The 17,962-nt window shown below is 42.9% G+C and overlaps 1 protein-coding gene across 1 annotated transcript; it reads right to left on the bottom strand.

The window, feature by feature from the left end:
* Window positions 1-1,006: 1,006 nt before the first annotated feature.
* Window positions 1,007-17,726, bottom strand: col1a2 (collagen type I alpha 2 chain). Its single transcript, XM_023959808.1, has 50 exons — window positions 17,520-17,726; window positions 15,938-15,942; window positions 14,812-14,847; window positions 14,105-14,197; window positions 13,629-13,685; window positions 13,355-13,399; window positions 13,223-13,276; window positions 13,089-13,142; window positions 12,933-12,986; window positions 12,801-12,854; window positions 12,342-12,395; window positions 12,209-12,253; window positions 12,014-12,112; window positions 11,875-11,928; window positions 11,668-11,766; window positions 11,383-11,427; window positions 10,715-10,813; window positions 10,580-10,633; window positions 10,386-10,493; window positions 10,254-10,307; window positions 10,072-10,170; window positions 9,817-9,870; window positions 9,606-9,704; window positions 9,456-9,509; window positions 9,273-9,326; window positions 9,140-9,193; window positions 8,876-8,929; window positions 8,739-8,783; window positions 8,443-8,541; window positions 8,256-8,363; window positions 8,106-8,159; window positions 7,935-7,988; window positions 7,465-7,518; window positions 7,281-7,334; window positions 7,072-7,179; window positions 6,160-6,213; window positions 5,856-5,909; window positions 5,611-5,772; window positions 5,403-5,510; window positions 5,065-5,172; window positions 4,310-4,363; window positions 4,117-4,224; window positions 3,963-4,016; window positions 3,755-3,862; window positions 3,611-3,664; window positions 3,096-3,203; window positions 2,757-3,003; window positions 2,463-2,647; window positions 2,139-2,381; window positions 1,007-2,054 (listed from the first exon to the last, which is right to left on the bottom strand). The coding sequence occupies exons 1-50, from the start codon at window positions 17,587-17,589 to the stop codon at window positions 1,908-1,910; spliced, it is 4,071 nt and encodes a 1,356-aa protein (XP_023815576.1). The 5' UTR covers window positions 17,590-17,726; the 3' UTR covers window positions 1,007-1,907.
* Window positions 17,727-17,962: the final 236 nt, after the last annotated feature.

Raw genomic sequence — 17,962 nt, 5'->3', positions numbered from 1 at the left:
GTTGACCTACACAATAAATCTAACATTAAAAAAGACTACAGAACCATTTAAAATAATTTTCTCAATCCCACATCCTTGAAATGTCAAACCTTAAATATTACAACAAGGAATAACCATGAAGTTAGAAAAAAATTTAGCGATGCCATGATCCTCTACATCAAACTTATCTCTAAGTCCCCAAACAAGAGTATTTGCATTTAAGCAACAACACCATCCAGTGACCAACCAAGGTGTTGCAGCAAACACCAACAACAGCTGAAACTCCAGCACCATGATCTATATGTAAAATGGTAAATGGCATATACTTATATAGCGCTTTCTACCCTCTTTTGAAGGCCCAAAGTGCTTTACAGTCACAGTCCCATTCACCCATTCACACACTCACACACTGGTGGCGACTCCACTGCCAAACACTGGCCCCAACCTCCCACCAGAGGCAAGGTGGGGTTCAGTGTCTTGCCCAAGGACACTTTGACACATGGGCATGCAAGGCAGGAATCGCACCTGCAATGTTATGATCATGGGTCGACCGCCCTACCGCTGCACCACAGCCGCCCCTAATATAGCAATACAGTAAAAAGAACAAATGAAGCTAGCTGAAAAGAAGCCTAATCTCCATGGGAAGTGTAATGACCATAATCATGCATCACTGAAAATTATCCCTTGACCCAAACCACAGAAATTTATTTGGATGCAAAAGCTGTATTATGCAAGAAAAAGCAACGTGACAGGATGCATATTTACAAAAATCAATGCACGTTAGTAATCACACATTGGCATGGTCAGTGTAAACAGGAATTCCCTTTACATGGAATTTAATGCATGGTTGAAAGGCGAAACCAGTGGGGAACAAAATTCGAAATATGGCTGTGCCTCCACAATAGGAAGATGTAAAATTCAGTGATGACATTTAAATCATCAGCTGAAGTAAAGCCAGTGAAAAGAAAATGACAGTGACACACCTTCAGCAGTGTCATCAAAACATGAACGCGCTTAAGTCACTTTGTAGTGGGTTTTGGAACATTGGACATGCTTTATTTCAGAACTTTTCACAATTTATTTAAACATCTCACATATACAAAATAGGTACAATAGACTTTGGGGAGTCATTGTTTCAGAGAGAGAAGAGGCCGCCGAAAACTATTTAGAACTCTGTGAAATTATGTGCTGTCAGTATGAACATTGGAAGTGGGACTGGAAGACTAAAAAAGCATGATGGGGGAAAGAAAACAAGCTAGAAAAAGAACAAAAAAACAAAACCAAACAGACATCAACTTTTGAAACATTCCACCTGCTTAAAACGAGGGAGTATCAGCGGGATACAAGCAGGACTCCTCAAAGGTCAATACAAAATAATACAGCAAAAAAAGTGGTTCGTTCCACAGCTGCATAATAGCACCATAGATCCCTGCTTCAAGTAACTGAGCACCTTCCGAAATGGGACAAAACTTGAAGCATCAAAAGTCTTAACATCTCTGTTGTGGACCCAGCTCTCACCAATAGTATTTTCTTTATGCACAGGCATGAGGTAGTTCAAACCTTTTTTTCTTGGAAATTGTGGTTTTAAACCTCCTCTCTGGAAGATATACAAAGACCACAACGTGATGCACACTTCAGCATTTTTATTACACTTGTTTTATTTTTTACAAAAGGATGACATAATGTCCCACAACAAGGTGTTTTCCCGCGTCCCTTTGGGTGGCTGTATTAATTTGAATTGCACAAACGCTCCTTTCAGTCCGTTCAGTCCTCGCCGATAGTTGCCTATTTTTAGCAAGTGGATGTGCAGACGGAAATCAGCATTTAAAAAAAAAAAACACAAAAAGAAGGGCAGAGATTTGGGGATTTCTTTTTTCGTTCTTTCTCTCTTTTTTTTTTCTTTTGCTGTTAATTTATCACAAGTCTATTCATTTGAAACAGACTGGGCCAATGTCCAAACCAAACTCCTGGTCGGCTTCACCAATGTCCAAAGGTGCAATGTCGAGGATGGGGAGGCGAGATGGTTTATTTGTTCTGTACTCAATAACTGTCTTGCTCCATTCACCAGTGTGTCTCTGCAAGAAAGAAAAAAGTGAAATAAAACTGATTTCTTCAAAACCACACAGAACTAAAATAACACACAGTGAAAAGATACTCACAGTGCAGCCGTCCTCCAGCACGGAGAAGATGAAGCGGCTGTTGCCGTCAGCTCTGAGCTCCACGTCGTTGGAACCTTGGAGCAACACAGCCTTCTTCAGGCTGCCGCTTTCACCATCCATGTAGGCAATGCTGTTCTTGCAGTGGTAGGTGATGTTCTGACTGGCCTGATTGGAAAGCAGGCGCATGAAAGCCAGCTGGGTGGCCATGCTCTGGGGGCTCAGGGTCTCGTCATTGTAGGCAAACTACAGAAGGGAAAGAACAGACGTCAGTTCTGTGGAATGAGTGCTTGCTTGGGGGATGCCAAAGAAGCTTTCCCCTCTCACCTCAGTACCACCGTTGATGGTCTCTCCAAACCAGACATGTTTCTTGTTCTCTGTGCTTCTGTACCAGTTCTTGCGGGCGATGCTCTCAGGGTGGGAATAGATGCAGGTCTCGCGGGTGGTGAAGTCGCAGAAGACCTTGATGGCATCATTTATGCAGCCCTGGTTGGGGTCGATCCAGTAAAATCCTGCACATCAGGAGAAAAACTGAACTTAGACTTGTTTTATTGTTTAAAAAAATCCTTCACAATAAATTGATCTCTTTGTTGTTAGTATCTCAGACAAAAAAAAACTCACCGCTGCTCCATTCAGGATGGCCGAGCTTGATGTCACGACAGGTGCGGGCTGGATTTTTCCTTGATCCCTCAGGGGTAAGCAGGTTCTCGATCTGGGTGTTGAGTGACTTGATGGTGGCATCAACCTCGTAATCCTTGGCTCTCAAAGTGGGCTGATCAGCTCTGTACTCATCGTATCCGCCAGAGACATCGTATCCACCGCCAGCAGGGCCAGGTGGTCCAGGGAGACCAGGAGCTCCAGCAGGACCCTAAAGAGAACGAGAGAATGATTCTGTATGCAGATACAGGCTCAAACTATGCAAAAAAAATTCTGAAAAGAAGAAAATAGTGTAGAACTTACAGCTGGTCCACTGAATCCAGGAGGTCCACGAGCACCAGGAGCACCAATAGTACCATGGGCACCAGCTCTGCCATCTTTGCCAGGAGGTCCATGTGGTCCAGCAGGTCCCTGAAGAAGAGATCATCCCAATACATTAATAATAAGTCTGTCAACAATGGGTTTTCTCACACATTCATGGATCTCAAGAATGTCATATTCTCCTAAATCAACTGCAGACAAAAAGAACATTTCTTATATTCAGCATCCTGAATTGATTTTTCTATGAAAGTGTTGTTGTGAGGAAAGAGAAGAATGCATGACAACTTAGTGACATGTAGACTTAAATGAGAAGCTTAAATAAATGAGAGGAATCAGCTGCCTGAAGGAGTGGCACACCACCTCATATAATTATAGACAACAAAATATGTTGTACTTTTCAGTAGGGGAAAAAAGTTATGTTCACTTTTAATTTTTGTGCAGTTTGTACTTTTTTTTCCTTCAAATGTTCTTTTTTGACTCTTTTGGATTCCACTTACTCTGGGTCCAGAAAGTCCATTTGGTCCAGCAGGTCCAGAGTCACCAGCAGGTCCCTGTGGGTGAGAAAACACACTTGAAGTTCTCTGCCAGCAGCGCAAACTTTGGTTTCGCTTCGTTTTTAAATGGGAATTTTGGACACTTACAGATGGTCCAGGCATTCCCTGGAGACCAGGATGTCCACGCAGACCCTTCATGCCTCTCTCACCCTTGTCTCCAGCAACTCCCTTCTCACCACGAGGTCCAGCAGGTCCCTACAACAGAACAAAGACAAAACTGCCATGAATACTGGTGTTTTCATTCGTTAAACGCAGAGAAAATATTTTTACACTCAAGCCTTTTAATAGTACTTACAGCACCGCCTCTGGCTCCAGCAATCCCAGCAGGTCCAGTGGGACCAGCTGGGCCCTAGGGACAAAGGAGAATAAAAGTATGGATGAGCTCTCTAGGTTATGCATATATGCTGCAAATTATGTTACATGAAAATGTAAAAAAAAAAACAAATTACAGCCTCTCCACGGCCTCCAGGTCTGCCAGGGGCTCCAGTGGGTCCAGCAGGTCCAGGGGCGCCGCCAAGTCCCATTGAGCCAGCGGGTCCAGGCTCTCCACGGTCTCCCTAAGCATTGTGGGTCAGAGAAGACCTTGTTTTATGGGTTTTTTCTGCAAATTAACATGTTGGAAAACGTCTGAACAGGCTTTACCTTGAATCCAGCAGCACCAGGACGACCAGGGGGTCCATCGTTACCAGGGTTACCCTGCAGATGGCAGAAGGTTTTGAAGTTTATGCAAAAAAAAACAATTATTTTTAGTTTTAGGCCGCACGGTTTGCATTGCAGGTGAATTTTTGTTCAAATTTCAAATTTGGTAAAACAATAAACAAAGAATCAGTGATTAAGACAAGATTATACACAGATAGCCACAAAACCAGAGCATCTTTGTAGCAAATATGGTGTTTGTGTAAATGTGTTTGTTCCCTAAAGCTGCAACGCTAATGTGGTCAGAGTAGGTCAACAAAAAATGTTATTCACTCAAATCTAAAAAAAACACTTTGCAAGAGACGCTGCCTTTAACAGCACTGTCTCCAGTGGGAAACAAAACGATTGATACGTTTTCTGTTAAAATGTTTTCTAATATAATTTCTCACTACAGTAAATGAAGTAATGTTTACTATGGTATATGTGTACAAATACAAATCTAAACAGCATCTGACATGACTGCGGTTAAAAAAGCTTTTTTCAAAGAGGGACAGAGATTCAGGAAGAACTATGTGTCAAACCTGTGATAGATACAAATTATAGAGTTGATTTAAAGTTTAAGAAATGTGATTGGCTAAAAAACTAAGTGTTATTCATGTTGAAAACTGCTTTGAGGTTTCACATGGGCTGTTTAAATGAATAAGTTTAATGTTCAGGTAGAAATGGCTCTGCACTTCTTCAATGGACACGTTTAAACTTACATCACGTCCTGCTTCTCCCTGAGGTCCGCTCATACCAGGCATACCAATGTTGCCAGGAGGACCACGAGGTCCTGCAGCACCGGGAGGTCCAGCTCTTCCTGGCTCTCCCTGTGGAGTGATAGAGAAAATTAGTGAATTTGACCTTCTTCCAACCAAACCCTACAGTGGTTGTGTTTAAGGAGCTGCCATTTCTCTTTTTTTTGGCTTTTTCTGTTGTCATGGTGATGACAAAGTCTTTTACAGCAGCTACCGAATAAAACAACAGTTTTAAAGTTGAATGATTTCCCCCTGATGACTAATTGCACTTTAATTTTTTCCTGGTTTTAGTTTTCACATACCACAGCACCAGCAGCACCAGGTGTACCACGGTCTCCTCTAGCACCAGATAGACCAACGAATCCCTGAAGTCCAAGAGGACCAGTGGTTCCAGGAGGGCCAGGAGCTCCCTAAAGAAATGGCCAAACACTCATGTTTAATGGGAACATTTGCAGTTTAAAGGAAAATAATCAATCAAACGTCAGTCATTTGTTATCTCATATCACGCACAGCGGGGCCGGGCTCTCCAGGGGATCCTTTTTCTCCAGATACACCAGGTGGTCCTACCATTCCTTGCTCACCAGATGGACCAGCAGGACCAGGGTCACCACGGAGACCACGAGGGCCATCCTTACCAGCTGGACCAGCAAGGCCTGGTGGTCCGACTATACCCTAAAAAACAGAGGAGCAGAACAAGTTTGTTAAAGTACTCATGAGTGTTAATGAATTACTGCACATTCAAAATAGGTACTCACCGCCTGACCAGGAGCACCAACTCTACCAGCAGCACCAGGGAAGCCAGTGAGACCCTGAGAAGAAACGCAAATAGTTCTTTCAGAGGTCACAAATATTATCTGGTAAACTGACACTCATAGTAGGATAAAAATAAAAAGTCATATGAACAAATAAGCTGATAAAAAATGTAAACATTCTTCCTTTTTAATGGGATATGACTTAAAGACTTCAGATGTGTTGGAGTGCATGTGTGAGGGCTGAAGTGGGCTTAAGGTAAATGATGCTTGAAATCAACAAAGAGTGCGTTTTTGTGTGCATACTTACAACAGGACCGGTGTCTCCACGAGCACCAGGGGCTCCAGCGGGGCCAGAAGGACCCTAGATCCCCAGAAAATACATAAAAATCAAAAACTCTAACTTTAAACAGTCTCTATCATGAAAAATCAACTCTTTGAGCTATTAAGTGTATTATAATGTTTATTCAGCACAAAAAACAACCCCAAAGTGGTATTTCGATTAATTTGATTCGTTCATCTCTATAAAAAACCTGCTCTCTGAACGACAGCCCTTCCCAATCCCTGAAAACAAGATTGTGACGTAACAAATCAAGTAACAGCCTCTTCCAGGAAGAGTCTGTGCTGCCAGCACCGCCCCAGGCTAACACAAACACCCACTTTCTATAGGGAGCTAGCGGTGATCGGGAAAAAGATTTTCTAAGGCTCCACAATATGGACATCCATCTTTGCAAAAGTTTGGATGTTGCTTGTTTTCAAGATCGAAATGTAGACACGCTGCAGAGGCCGGCTCTAGGATGACGTCATGAGCTGGGCAGCGGAGCTTTATCCGTATAGATGGATATAGCTTACTCTGAAAGGCTTAGGAATAGCATGGTAGAGGCCCTTTAACCCTTGTGCTATCTTAGATGACCCCACCCTAACATTGACATGTTCTCCCTACCATGATAAAGGTGGATAAAGGTGGAAAGATTTCATGTAATCCATGGACACCAGTGAAGATCACAAATCATTGAAGAAAAAAGGTTCAGAGCACTGTCTAGTGGGTCTAGATGTCCCAACTCCCATTGCTAAAGTGCCTAGGATAGCACAAGGGTTAAGGTGTATTAACATCAATCTGTGAGTTTAGCCATGTAAAAAAAGGTAACACAGCTGTCTTGTTTTGATGTCTTTTCAAAAGATCCCTGTTCTCATGCGATTATATCAAAGTGTTTGGACTTACAGAAGGTCCAGACTGTCCAGCGGGTCCAGCAGGGCCAGAGGGGCCAGTTTCTCCCTTTCCTCCAGAAGGTCCACGCTCTCCTCTTGCTCCAGGCTGACCATCAGCACCCTAAGGAGACCACCAATCATTTCTTTGTAGCATATATCAAGGTTAAAATGTATATTTGGATATTTTTACTATAATGTGGATGTACTTCAACAGGGCCTTACAGGGGGTCCGGCAAATCCGGGAGGTCCAGCAGGTCCGACCTCACCACGCTCTCCCTATGGGCACCAACAAGCCAGTTACAAAAAGTGCTTTGACGACCCAAAAGTACCACCTTTGATTGAATGCTGTTCTAATGGACGTGGTTTAAAAATGTGAATAAAACAAAAAACTCCAGCAGTTACTTACAGATGGTCCACGGGGTCCCGCAGGGCCAGCAGGTCCAAAAGAACCACTCTCACCCTGCAGAAGAATTTAGTGTCTTAGTTTAGATTCAGCCATGTAATGATTGATTAGTTAAAATCCAAATTGAGCGTTCCCAATCACCAACAACGCTTATATTCTATCGAATTTTTCACAATTAATTAGAAAAATATTGTTACATTTCAGTGTGTTTGTTTAATTTGACTTAGTTTAAATATTTTGGCATTCGATGTTTAGCTGAAGACAAGAAAGAATAGTTCTTAAAATGACCATTAGATGGCAGTGTTGAGACTTAAGAGTTATAGATTTGAAGCTACAACTGGAGAAAGTGTCATTTTTCTTCCAAACAAGCGTTAACGATCTAATGACATTTCTTTTTTCTTTTTGTAGCTTTGGGTGACATTTAAATATTGTTCCTGTGAGTTACTTTAGTCGTAAATAGTGCACAGATTTACCTTATCACCATTGGCTCCATTTGGTCCAGGAGGTCCAGCGGGTCCAGGCATACCCTATTTGAGGACAAGGGAGAAAATGATAACACTAAATTTCAAATTTATTGAACTTTTATAAATATTTTGAAGACATTTTGAATAACATTTCAAGCTGAACAGGGAGGTTTAACCTACGCGAGCTCCATCTCTGCCAGAATTTCCATCAGGGCCTTTGTGTCCAGGTTCTCCCTGTATAATGAAGGAAAAACTCATTTTATGGACTGTGACAAAAAAGAAGTAGTGCACAAAAACACCCATCCAATAATCTGATGATCTCAACGTTACCTTTTCTCCTTTAGGTCCGGGGGTACCAGCTGCTCCACGCTCACCAGGCATGCCTCCAGCTCCCTGGTGTCCTTGAGCACCAGCAGCTCCGGCAGCACCAGGCTCTCCCTGAAAACAGGCCAAGCAATGTTGTTTAACTTTTGTTCCTTTCAACATAGTTTTCACTAAAATGGGTTTCCTCAGTCACCTTGCCACCATCAGCTCCAGGGGCTCCAGCAGGGCCACGAGGTCCTATTGGTCCCTGAGGGCCAGTAGCTCCTGGACTGCCATTGGTGCCACGCTCTCCCTGAAGGGTCACCCATTTATTTAGTACTCATTTTTAAATAGTTTAAAATGCTAATCAAAGCATTCTATTTGAACAACAATTTGAGTTCTAAATACACTAAATAAAAAAATGGTATTGCTTTATTGATTAAAAAACACAACTTTGTTTATATTTGAAGCTACAGAGTTAAATGATAAAACATAGACAGGTAATCTCACCTTGGCACCAGCAGGTCCAGAGACTCCCTGATCTCCTGGGATACCCTACAGACACAAGAAGAGTGTGTTAGAAATTTATGTTTGGACCATTTTCATTCCCTTCCACAAATTCTGTAGTTCAGTTGAGTAAAACATACTCTTTCTCCAGGCTTGCCTGCCTCTCCAGCTGGTCCAGCAGGTCCAGGCAGACCCTGAAAAGGTCAAGTAACAGACATCAGAAGGAAAAAGATCCGTTTTGGGAAGTTCAAGAATCTATCCAGAGAATTACAATCAGCATTTTGCGTTTTTGAGTCAATAAGAAATGACATTTTTTAAAACTCTTAAGTGACGTTTTGCTGCAAATCTTCTGGAAATCCATTCAAAATGTCTTGTTGTTATTGAAGTAAGTAAGACATCCAAACCTGGAAACCAGCAGCTCCAGCGGGTCCCTGTTCTCCCTTCTCACCAGGGGCACCCTGCACAGAAAATCCAAGATTAGTTTTGTTTTTTCTTTATGACTTTTGATAAGAAATATAAGTAAAGTCAATAACTCACAACAGCTCCAACGGGACCAGCAGCTCCATTGTTGCCATCAGGTCCAGGAGGTCCCTAAAGATGACAATAGAAGCAGCTGATGAACTGATATGGTCTTCAGTTGAAAATGTTCATGTATTTACAGCATTTATAGTCTTCCAGCTTTGAGTTTGGATTTCTCGTCTTCATGAAGATTTTACTCACTCTCAGTCCAGTAGGACCGGTGGATCCCCTCTCTCCAGGTTTGCCGGGCTCTCCCTGATGTCAGACAGATGGAGCACAGGTTGTGTCAAATTAAAAACGGAGTTTGTCTTGAACTGGAAACCGTTACGGTCTCTCTTGAGATTCACTCACAGATGGTCCCTTGGGTCCAGTGAAACCAGAGTTTCCAGGCTGGCCTCTTGGTCCCGATGGGCCTGGAGGTCCAGGGCGGCCATCTTGTCCAGAAGGACCCTTAAGGGATAAGCAAAACAAAATCATTTCATCAAATTTTGTTACAGGTGTTTTGAAGTTAGGGAGGAGACATGCATGGATGAGCTTTTTACGAAAAATGAGGTTCACTTACAGCAGCTCCCTCCTTTCCTGGAGGACCAGAGCTTCCAGGGCTTCCTGGGAGACCCTGAAGAAAACAAACTGGTTAGCTGTTAAGATAATTTATCATTTCTGAAAAATAAAGCTAGTCAATCCATTTCTAATACTACTTTGTTTCTGTTTCAGTCTGCAGAGTAGCCTGTTGTTACAGCTTTCAATGAACTGTCAGTTTATGTGAGCATCTGTGACTCCTGAAGCAAAATTAGATCCACCACAGGTAAAGACTCACCCTGAGACCAGCTGGGCCAGGCTCACCAGCACGACCAGCATCTCCAGGGGGCCCACGTGGTCCAGCAGAACCAGTGGAACCACGAGCGCCAGGCATCCCCTTAGATGAGGGAAGGGAGAGATCAACATGATAGAGTTTCTCTATTCCACAAACTCTTGCATGTCCTTGGATGTCATACTCACAATGGGGCCAGTTCTTCCTTCAGATCCAGGCAGACCACGGCTTCCAGGAGCCCCCTAAACGACACAACCAATCCCAGTGACCTCCTGCTGCATAATATCACAGATCTATAATACCAATAGAATATTGCTCACTCTTGCTCCACGGTTGCCAGCAGCTCCAGTTGCACCAATCTCACCAGTTGGTCCTCTCTTGCCTTCCTCCCCTTGAGGTCCTGGGGCTCCCTGAGGTCCAGCGTTACCCTGAGTACGGGGACAGAGTAGTTGAGGGTCATAATTGTTTTTTTTCAGATTCTAAATGGTTAATTTCCAACAAATAAGGAACATACAGGCTCTCCTTTGGGACCAGTGTCTCCCTTAGTACCCTGAGGACCAGGATCTCCCTGCAATCAATAAAGAAGGCCTTTATCAGAAGAGCAAACATACACATCATTGTTTCTGATGACTTCTTTTGTAGGACTTACAGAGAGGCCTCTTGGTCCAGCAGCACCCTGAGGTCCCTGAGGTCCAGGTCCTCCTCTTGCACCAGCAAAGCCAGGAGCTCCACCAGGGCCGGGGGTACCCTTAACAACAGGTGAGACACAAGTTCAGCTAATTTAATCTTTCATGCTGCCTGAACTCCATGTAGAAGGAGCAGACGGCTTTGAATTCACATCTGTCACACTGCTAATCTGTGGATTTTTGTGGGTCACCGAAGCCAACTGTGGTTCTGCACACAGCAAATGTGATCACTAAGCCGCTATGAGTTCATGTATGAAGGGTTTACATGTTTGTTGCAACTTCAGGACAATTTAAATTTTTGATTTCTTGAAGTTGAGTCACTGCATCTTCTTGAAGCATTTTGCCACTTGGATGAGTCCAAAATGTTTCAGGAAGAGAAAACAAAAAGACCAGATGTTCTGACTTATCTTCAAGACACTGACACTTGGAGGAAAGAGAATTTTAGATTAGAATCTTCAGCTAGCTTGTTGTGTTTTGGTAAATAGGGTCTAATGTTTTAACTACCGACCTCTTACCATTGTGAGGTTTGCAATCAAAAAATGAGTGTAAAAGAGTGTCTGGTGTGCAAATACATTTTCCTAATGTGTGATCCCGTCATAAAATGTTTATTGTTATCACAGCAGATACTTACAGCAGCTCCCTTAGCTCCATTCAAGCCATTGGCACCAGGGTTACCCTGTAAAGAAGCACCAGAGGTCAGTATATATAATTCAAAGTTTCTCATCTTTATCAAGTGTTGCTGTTTTACTATTTTTACGGCTGTATAAGAATGCAATAAAGATGTATTACTAAGAAAACCTGTCTGGGGTTGGGGTATCTAGTGTTTCTTTGCAAGTATATCAAAAAAAACTAAACCAAAGACATCAAATCAGTAGAACACAAACTTAGCAGAAAAACTGCATTTTCCTATACTTACAGGGGGGCCGACAGGTCCAACAGCACCATTAGACCCAGGCTCTCCTCTGTTGCCCTGAGGTCCAGATGGGCCAGTTGCACCAATAGGTCCAACCTCTCCCTGTTAATAAACAAAAGACGCCAACCATCACTCCTGGGAATTCTTAATACCTGTTTGAATTGGTGCTGTCCTAAAGCGGCATGCAACAGGAAGTGACATAGCACCCACCTTAGGGCCAGGACCACCAGGGAACCCTGGAGGACCGGCAGCACCCATGGGACCCTATTTTTTTTAAGAGAAAAAAAATGCGTCAAGGTAAATGTCAAAAAAGTCAAAGTATTCTACACTTTTAAAACCGTGAACTCACAGCGGGACCAGCAGGTCCAACATTGCCGTCAGCACCACGAGCACCAGCAGGCCCAGCAGGACCGGGACGACCCCTCTCACCAGCCAGACCGCGTTGTCCCTGAAGAAGAGATGTTTGATGCTCTCTTAGGCTCTTTTCATCACATCCTGTGCTCACATGAAGTGATCATTCTGTTGTGTATTTTAAGAAACGTACAGCCAAGCCGGGACTTCCAGCAGCTCCGTGGGCACCGGGTTCACCCTAGAAGACAGACGGATATGAATGAAATAAAGATGCAGGGGGAGTCAAATAAACGAAGACAGCATGCTTCCAGCAGAAATAACCTTACTTTAGCACCAGCAGCACCAGGTTCTCCTTTACGGCCATCCAGACCAGTGTAACCCTAAAACACAGAATCACAGTGATGCTGGAGGATATGTATAGACCATCATATCACAAAAAAATAGAAAGTAAAAGTTGAAAGCATCTCAACAATCTAGGGAATAAGAAAAAATGATGATGCATCTGCTTTTTAACTTCTAGTAACGATGCATCTGTAACAGACCTGTGTTCAGAATCTCCAGTGAGGACACGTTTTTAGTCTTTAGTGTGGTTTTATAGGAAGCTTTTTCTCCCTGCAATCCAGTAATTTTCAAGAAACTAAAAACTTCAAAGGCTGAAGGTTAACTCTGTAATCAAACAGAATGCTGTTCTTGGTAACACAGCAGACTGCTCTGCGGTCTGTTTGGGAGCATGCTGGTGGACTTTGGGAGGTTCATGCCAAACAGAGCAACGAATGGACACTCACTCTGTGTCCCTTCATTCCTGGAAGTCCAGGGGTTCCGGGGAATCCACGAGCTCCCTAAAAACGAGTTACAGAGGTGCTTTAGCTGTCGGCCGTTTTGTACCACAATTCCTTGCTCTGATGAGGATGCCCTACCTGGGGGCCAGGGGCTCCTCTGTCTCCAGGCTTGCCAGGTCTACCATTGTTACCCTACAAGACAACACAGATGACCTTTGAGCACCAACATGCAGAATCCAACAGGAGCTGTGAATAATTCAGAGATAAGGGTTAAAAAAGAGATCAAATCCTTACATCATCTCCAGCTTTGCCAGGGGGTCCAGGGGGGCCACGGGGCCCAACAGCACCCTGTGAAGGAGATATAAAGTTTTAAAGTCTAACCGGTTCAGGATGGCAATGTCTGAGAATTACTTGGAAGATAAACTCACAGCTTGTCCGGGCTCTCCAGGCTCACCAGCGTGTCCTGTGTGTCCCTGAGGCCCCTGAGATGTGGAAACATTGCATTTTTAGTCAAAATGTATATTTAAAGTCTACTTTGATGCAGGTTTGTCATAACTTACAGGGGGTCCAGGAAGTCCTGGGGGTCCTCTGGGACCAGCCAAGCCCTGATAAGGAGAAATACCGTACAATTATCCAAATAAGTCAAATCCAAAACTTGCTATCGTCAGAATGCTGAAACAAACAGAAATGTCAGATATTGGACTTATGAAACAGAATGCAATGTGATTTAAAATCCCAAAAATCATTGTTTAAAATGTTGATATGAGGAGTTTTTGGTTTCTGAAAGTGGGCCAGTTTGAGTTATCGCGCGGGGAGGCAGAGGACGGCCCTCACCATGGGTCCAGGGCCGGGATCAGGGGCTTTTGCGCCATCGTACTGAGCAGCAAAGTTCTGTTGGAAAGACAAGAGTAAGCTTGTAGTTAATACGACTCTTAGACAATAAAAACAGAGAATGGAAAAGCTGCAAGTTACTGTAAAGGTTCCAAAAGGCATTTTTTAGCAGCAGTGCTAACAGCTTATGAGAAAATTTGCAGCTTTTGTAAGAAAAAATGTAGTTTTTCGATCAGGATTTGTGGATTTTGCACTTTTTACTCTCTGTTTGGCAAACTATAGGATGTTTCTGTAGCAGTAAAGCCGGCAGACTTCAATGCATAAAACATTTGGTGCCTAATCAGCCTGATTTGTATTTATTCAAATTTAAGAAATCTTAGCCAAGATGTTTGCTTTACATGACACAGGCCTAAAAAACAACAACAACCAGCCAGGCATTTTTGAGCCACTGTGACACTAAAAACCCTTTTCAGACTTACTCCTCCAAGTCCAGAAGGTCCAGGGGGTCCAGGGGGGCCAGGAGGGCCAGGGAATCCGGGTTTGCCGTCTTTTCCGTCTGGGCCTGGAGGACCCTTAAAAACATGCAGGATAATTGAAATAACCTTGCTTGAAACTGTTTTTCAGCATGAGAACCCTGAAGGCATCTTTACTTAAATTTCACATTTTTTGTTTATTAAGTTTTTTCTTTTTTAAATTGTACTAAGAAGCTAAAAGGAAACAAATTGTTTCCAAAAATAAAAGGGACTATAAGTCATGTCTGCAGCTCACCGCTCCTCCAGAGGACGGGTCAACTGTGCAGAACACATTTCACTCACTTATGTATAGCGACAGCTAATAAGACTTTAACTTTAACGTTAACTTTAATTATGTGCGACCAAAAACCACATTTAGCCTTGGACGCACTAGATATATGTGCAGGCACTGCAGCGATGTGCATCTCTTCCGCACGTATTACACGAGGCCAACTTCAATTTCCATCCGTTTCTGTGCTTGGTCGCACATAAATAAGACTGAACAACATTAACCTTCCCTGGAGTACTTTATCATCATGAGTAATGTAAACAAGGGGGCGGAGCCTAGTGGGGTTAATGGGTCAGTTGACGTCAGCAAAACAGAGGTTTTGTTGAATCCTCATAACTGAACATTTGCTGACACGTGCTTTCAGATCAAAGGCAGCTCAGCTTACCCTGTCACCTCGAGGTCCTTTGTCTCCTCTGGGGCCCTGCAGCACAAAACACACACAAGGTCACACCACAACACACAGCAGATGGCTCGGTTTATTGCTTTGCAGCTCAATCTGTTGCTCCGGCAGAATAGTTTGACTCAATCAGGCGACTTTATAATCGGGTAGCCTCACTGACTTTTCGAGATGGACTCACAGTTTGTAATAAAAAACACAGAAAAAACCTGAGATTACAGGTGTCAAACAGCACACATAAAGCATCACACTGTGCTGAGGTTTCAAAAAGATACATTTACGTTCGGTTTATACAGCAAATTGCTAATTATACTGAGGTTCTCACTATTATTTTTCTTCTGTGACCAACTTTTTTAACAAGCAAATGTGTGCATGCGAATATGTTTGGGACAATAGTCCCAAACATCTATCTCAAAATGAGCAGGATGTGTGTTCGTACACATCAACATCTGCACAGATGTGCCAGAAAACAACAATGGTACCATTCCAGACTAAAGACTCTTGAGATGAATAACGTCCTCGCATGACACAAGACACTAAATGGGGTATTTTAATGATGCTGCCGATAGAACTGCAAACACAAAGTTCCCTTCAATCTCAGTTAAAAGCAGAGTGTTTCAAGCTAAATGTATTAAATGTTTTGTTGGTGTCTTTCTGTGTTTTTCCATTGATCAAATCCTGTTTAAATTGACTGGTCTGAGAACAGATCTTTGACCGTATCTTGTCAAACGGCGGAGCAAAGAGAGATTCCAAACTGACCCAGAACCAGCTGTTCAGGCAAACCCGCCTGCTCTCCCTCTCTGCTGTCCTCAGAAAGGATCCTTTGTGCCAGGGCCCACGGGGGCCTCTGCATCAAGGTTTTAGCTTTCAGACTCCAGCCAATAGGACCCTCACCTATGTGTGCACAGGAAGGGTGAAACTTTGCATGAAATAACTCAGTTCGGACTTAAAAATCCCTGAATGAAACACTCTGCCCTGACTGAGATTGCGGCGACGGGTCATCAGCGACCAAGAATCCTCTTCCTGAGATGTTTTGGAGGAAAATATGGCTTCTAAAAATGGTAAAACTGCTCTTTTTAAAATTGTTTTAATAGTTGCATGCATGTGTACTGACCGTCACTGCAGCATTGTGGAGATGAAGAAGAGGAGGCAGAGGAGAGAAGGGGGGAGAGAAAGAAATAACTTATTATATTTAATAATCACATTTGGGATAAAAGCTGGAAAAAAGTAACACATTTTCAATCTATTTGTAATTTCATTTCTCATCTGAAAGTTATGTTTTTCCCCCTTTTCTTAGTGTTTAGAAAGCACGTGAAGACTGGCTGTATTGTCGTGGCACTCAGCAGAAGTCAGACTGAAAGCATTTTTTATCTAATAAGTTAAAACAAACTGGAGTAAATTAAACATTCCAGCTATCACAATGAATTCACGTTGCAGCGATTTTGGAAAATATATCCATAACTGAAGTAATCCATAATATTTTAGCAAACTCAGAGACACAAAACCCTCCCACTCTGTTCATTTCCTAAAATTCATTTTCTGTCCAACATGTCTCAGCCCAGCTTGAAGTGTTGCTCAGGGCCGTGTCTATTCTGCACTGTAACTTTGGTCAGAGAGCTTCAGTGGATCTCAGCGCTGCAGCATTCCTAATCTTAAGTCTCCATCTACTAACAGGCCTCAACAGGTACCTTATGCCCCTGGGACTAGAATAGTCTGCTTCTACAAACAAGAACCGGATCATCTGTGATCACATTGCACTTTGGGAAAAATGGAAACATTTGTGACTATGTTGGTTTTTATTGTTTGTTTCTGCAGTAATTCTATTGTCTGGTTTCCACAGATGATAAACTTCATCTCACATCTGGACTGTTGCAGACAATCTGTCCTGGATGACTCTGGACTCACAGCTGGGACCTCTCCATGAACTCTCACTTGTTGCTTGTCATCTAGTCCACAAGGTGGCGCACTTTCATCTCTGACTGTCCTGTCATTTAATGTTAAAGATTACATTTATTTTTAACTAAATTTTAATGTCGTGGATTTCAATTTAGTTTAATTTTAATTTTATACTGAAGGTTAAAAGTGAAGAAAGCTACAAAAATGCGATTTAGGAAGATTCAAATGTTTAAATATATTGTTTTCTTATTTGTTGATATATTTATAGTATTGAAGGGGAGAATGAACACTGGATATTGTAAGACAGCTAAAAACGTAAAGAATAACGTGAAAAAGTCAAATTGGTACCAAGTTGATGTTCGCACTCATGGCCACTAGAGGGCGACATCACAGTTTCCTATGATAAAACTCCATTCTTTGGACGTTCAGATGGAACAATGCGTCCAACGCCCCACAAAACTTTTCAAAAATCTTCGTTCTTTGAGAATATCCCAATCTGCCTTAAATGGAAACTACCCAGCATGCATTAATAACCGTGAAAGGGATCAACGTCTCACTGAGAGCGTTTTCCTTCCCCAGCAGCTTCTCTCTCGGCATCTATTCATATCGTGGTTGTATCCTTTGAAAAAAAGTGAATAATCCTCTGCATGAACTTAGTCCACTGAGTTTTATTGAGAGGCGCTAAAAGCCTTCTTCATGTTGATCATCACTGAAGTCCAAAGAGCCAAAATCCTCAAGCTGTGGGATTCGCAAAAAAAGTCAAGAAAAATCCATCAGAGAAAAAAGACATTTGGACTTACATTGACATGATGTTAGGTATGAAGTTACTGCAAGCAGCAACAGAATCCGGGTATCCACAAAGCTGAGCATGTCTATGCAGACATGCAGACTCCTTGTGCCGCTGAGCCCCTGTATCTAAACCACCTTCAAGCAGGCATACAGTTGTGGTGACACGAGTAACTCCAAACTTTGCCGAAACCTGCTGCCGTGATGCTGGAACAATAAAGATGTATCAGGCCTATTTATACGGCAGGAGGGTCCCTGGTCTGCGTGTCAAAAGTCAGCCCACCGACCAATGAGAGAAGAGAAACCCAATCTGACTCCCATCCCTCTGCAGATCGGAGGCAGTCATGTGGTTCTGCGTCTCCCTGCCTTCTCTCCACCAGGACGCGTTTGGCAAAGCTTTTGGCGATGATGACGAGTGCAGCGTTTTAATTAGATCCATTCTTTTTGAGGACGTGGA

The sequence above is a fragment of the Oryzias latipes genome, chromosome 11 (genome assembly GCF_002234675.1).
Source record: "Oryzias latipes chromosome 11, ASM223467v1".
NCBI classification, from domain to species: domain Eukaryota; kingdom Metazoa; phylum Chordata; class Actinopteri; order Beloniformes; family Adrianichthyidae; genus Oryzias; species Oryzias latipes.
The sequence above is the reverse complement of the archived record's forward strand: the minus strand, read 5'-3'. Positions and strand labels throughout refer to the sequence as shown.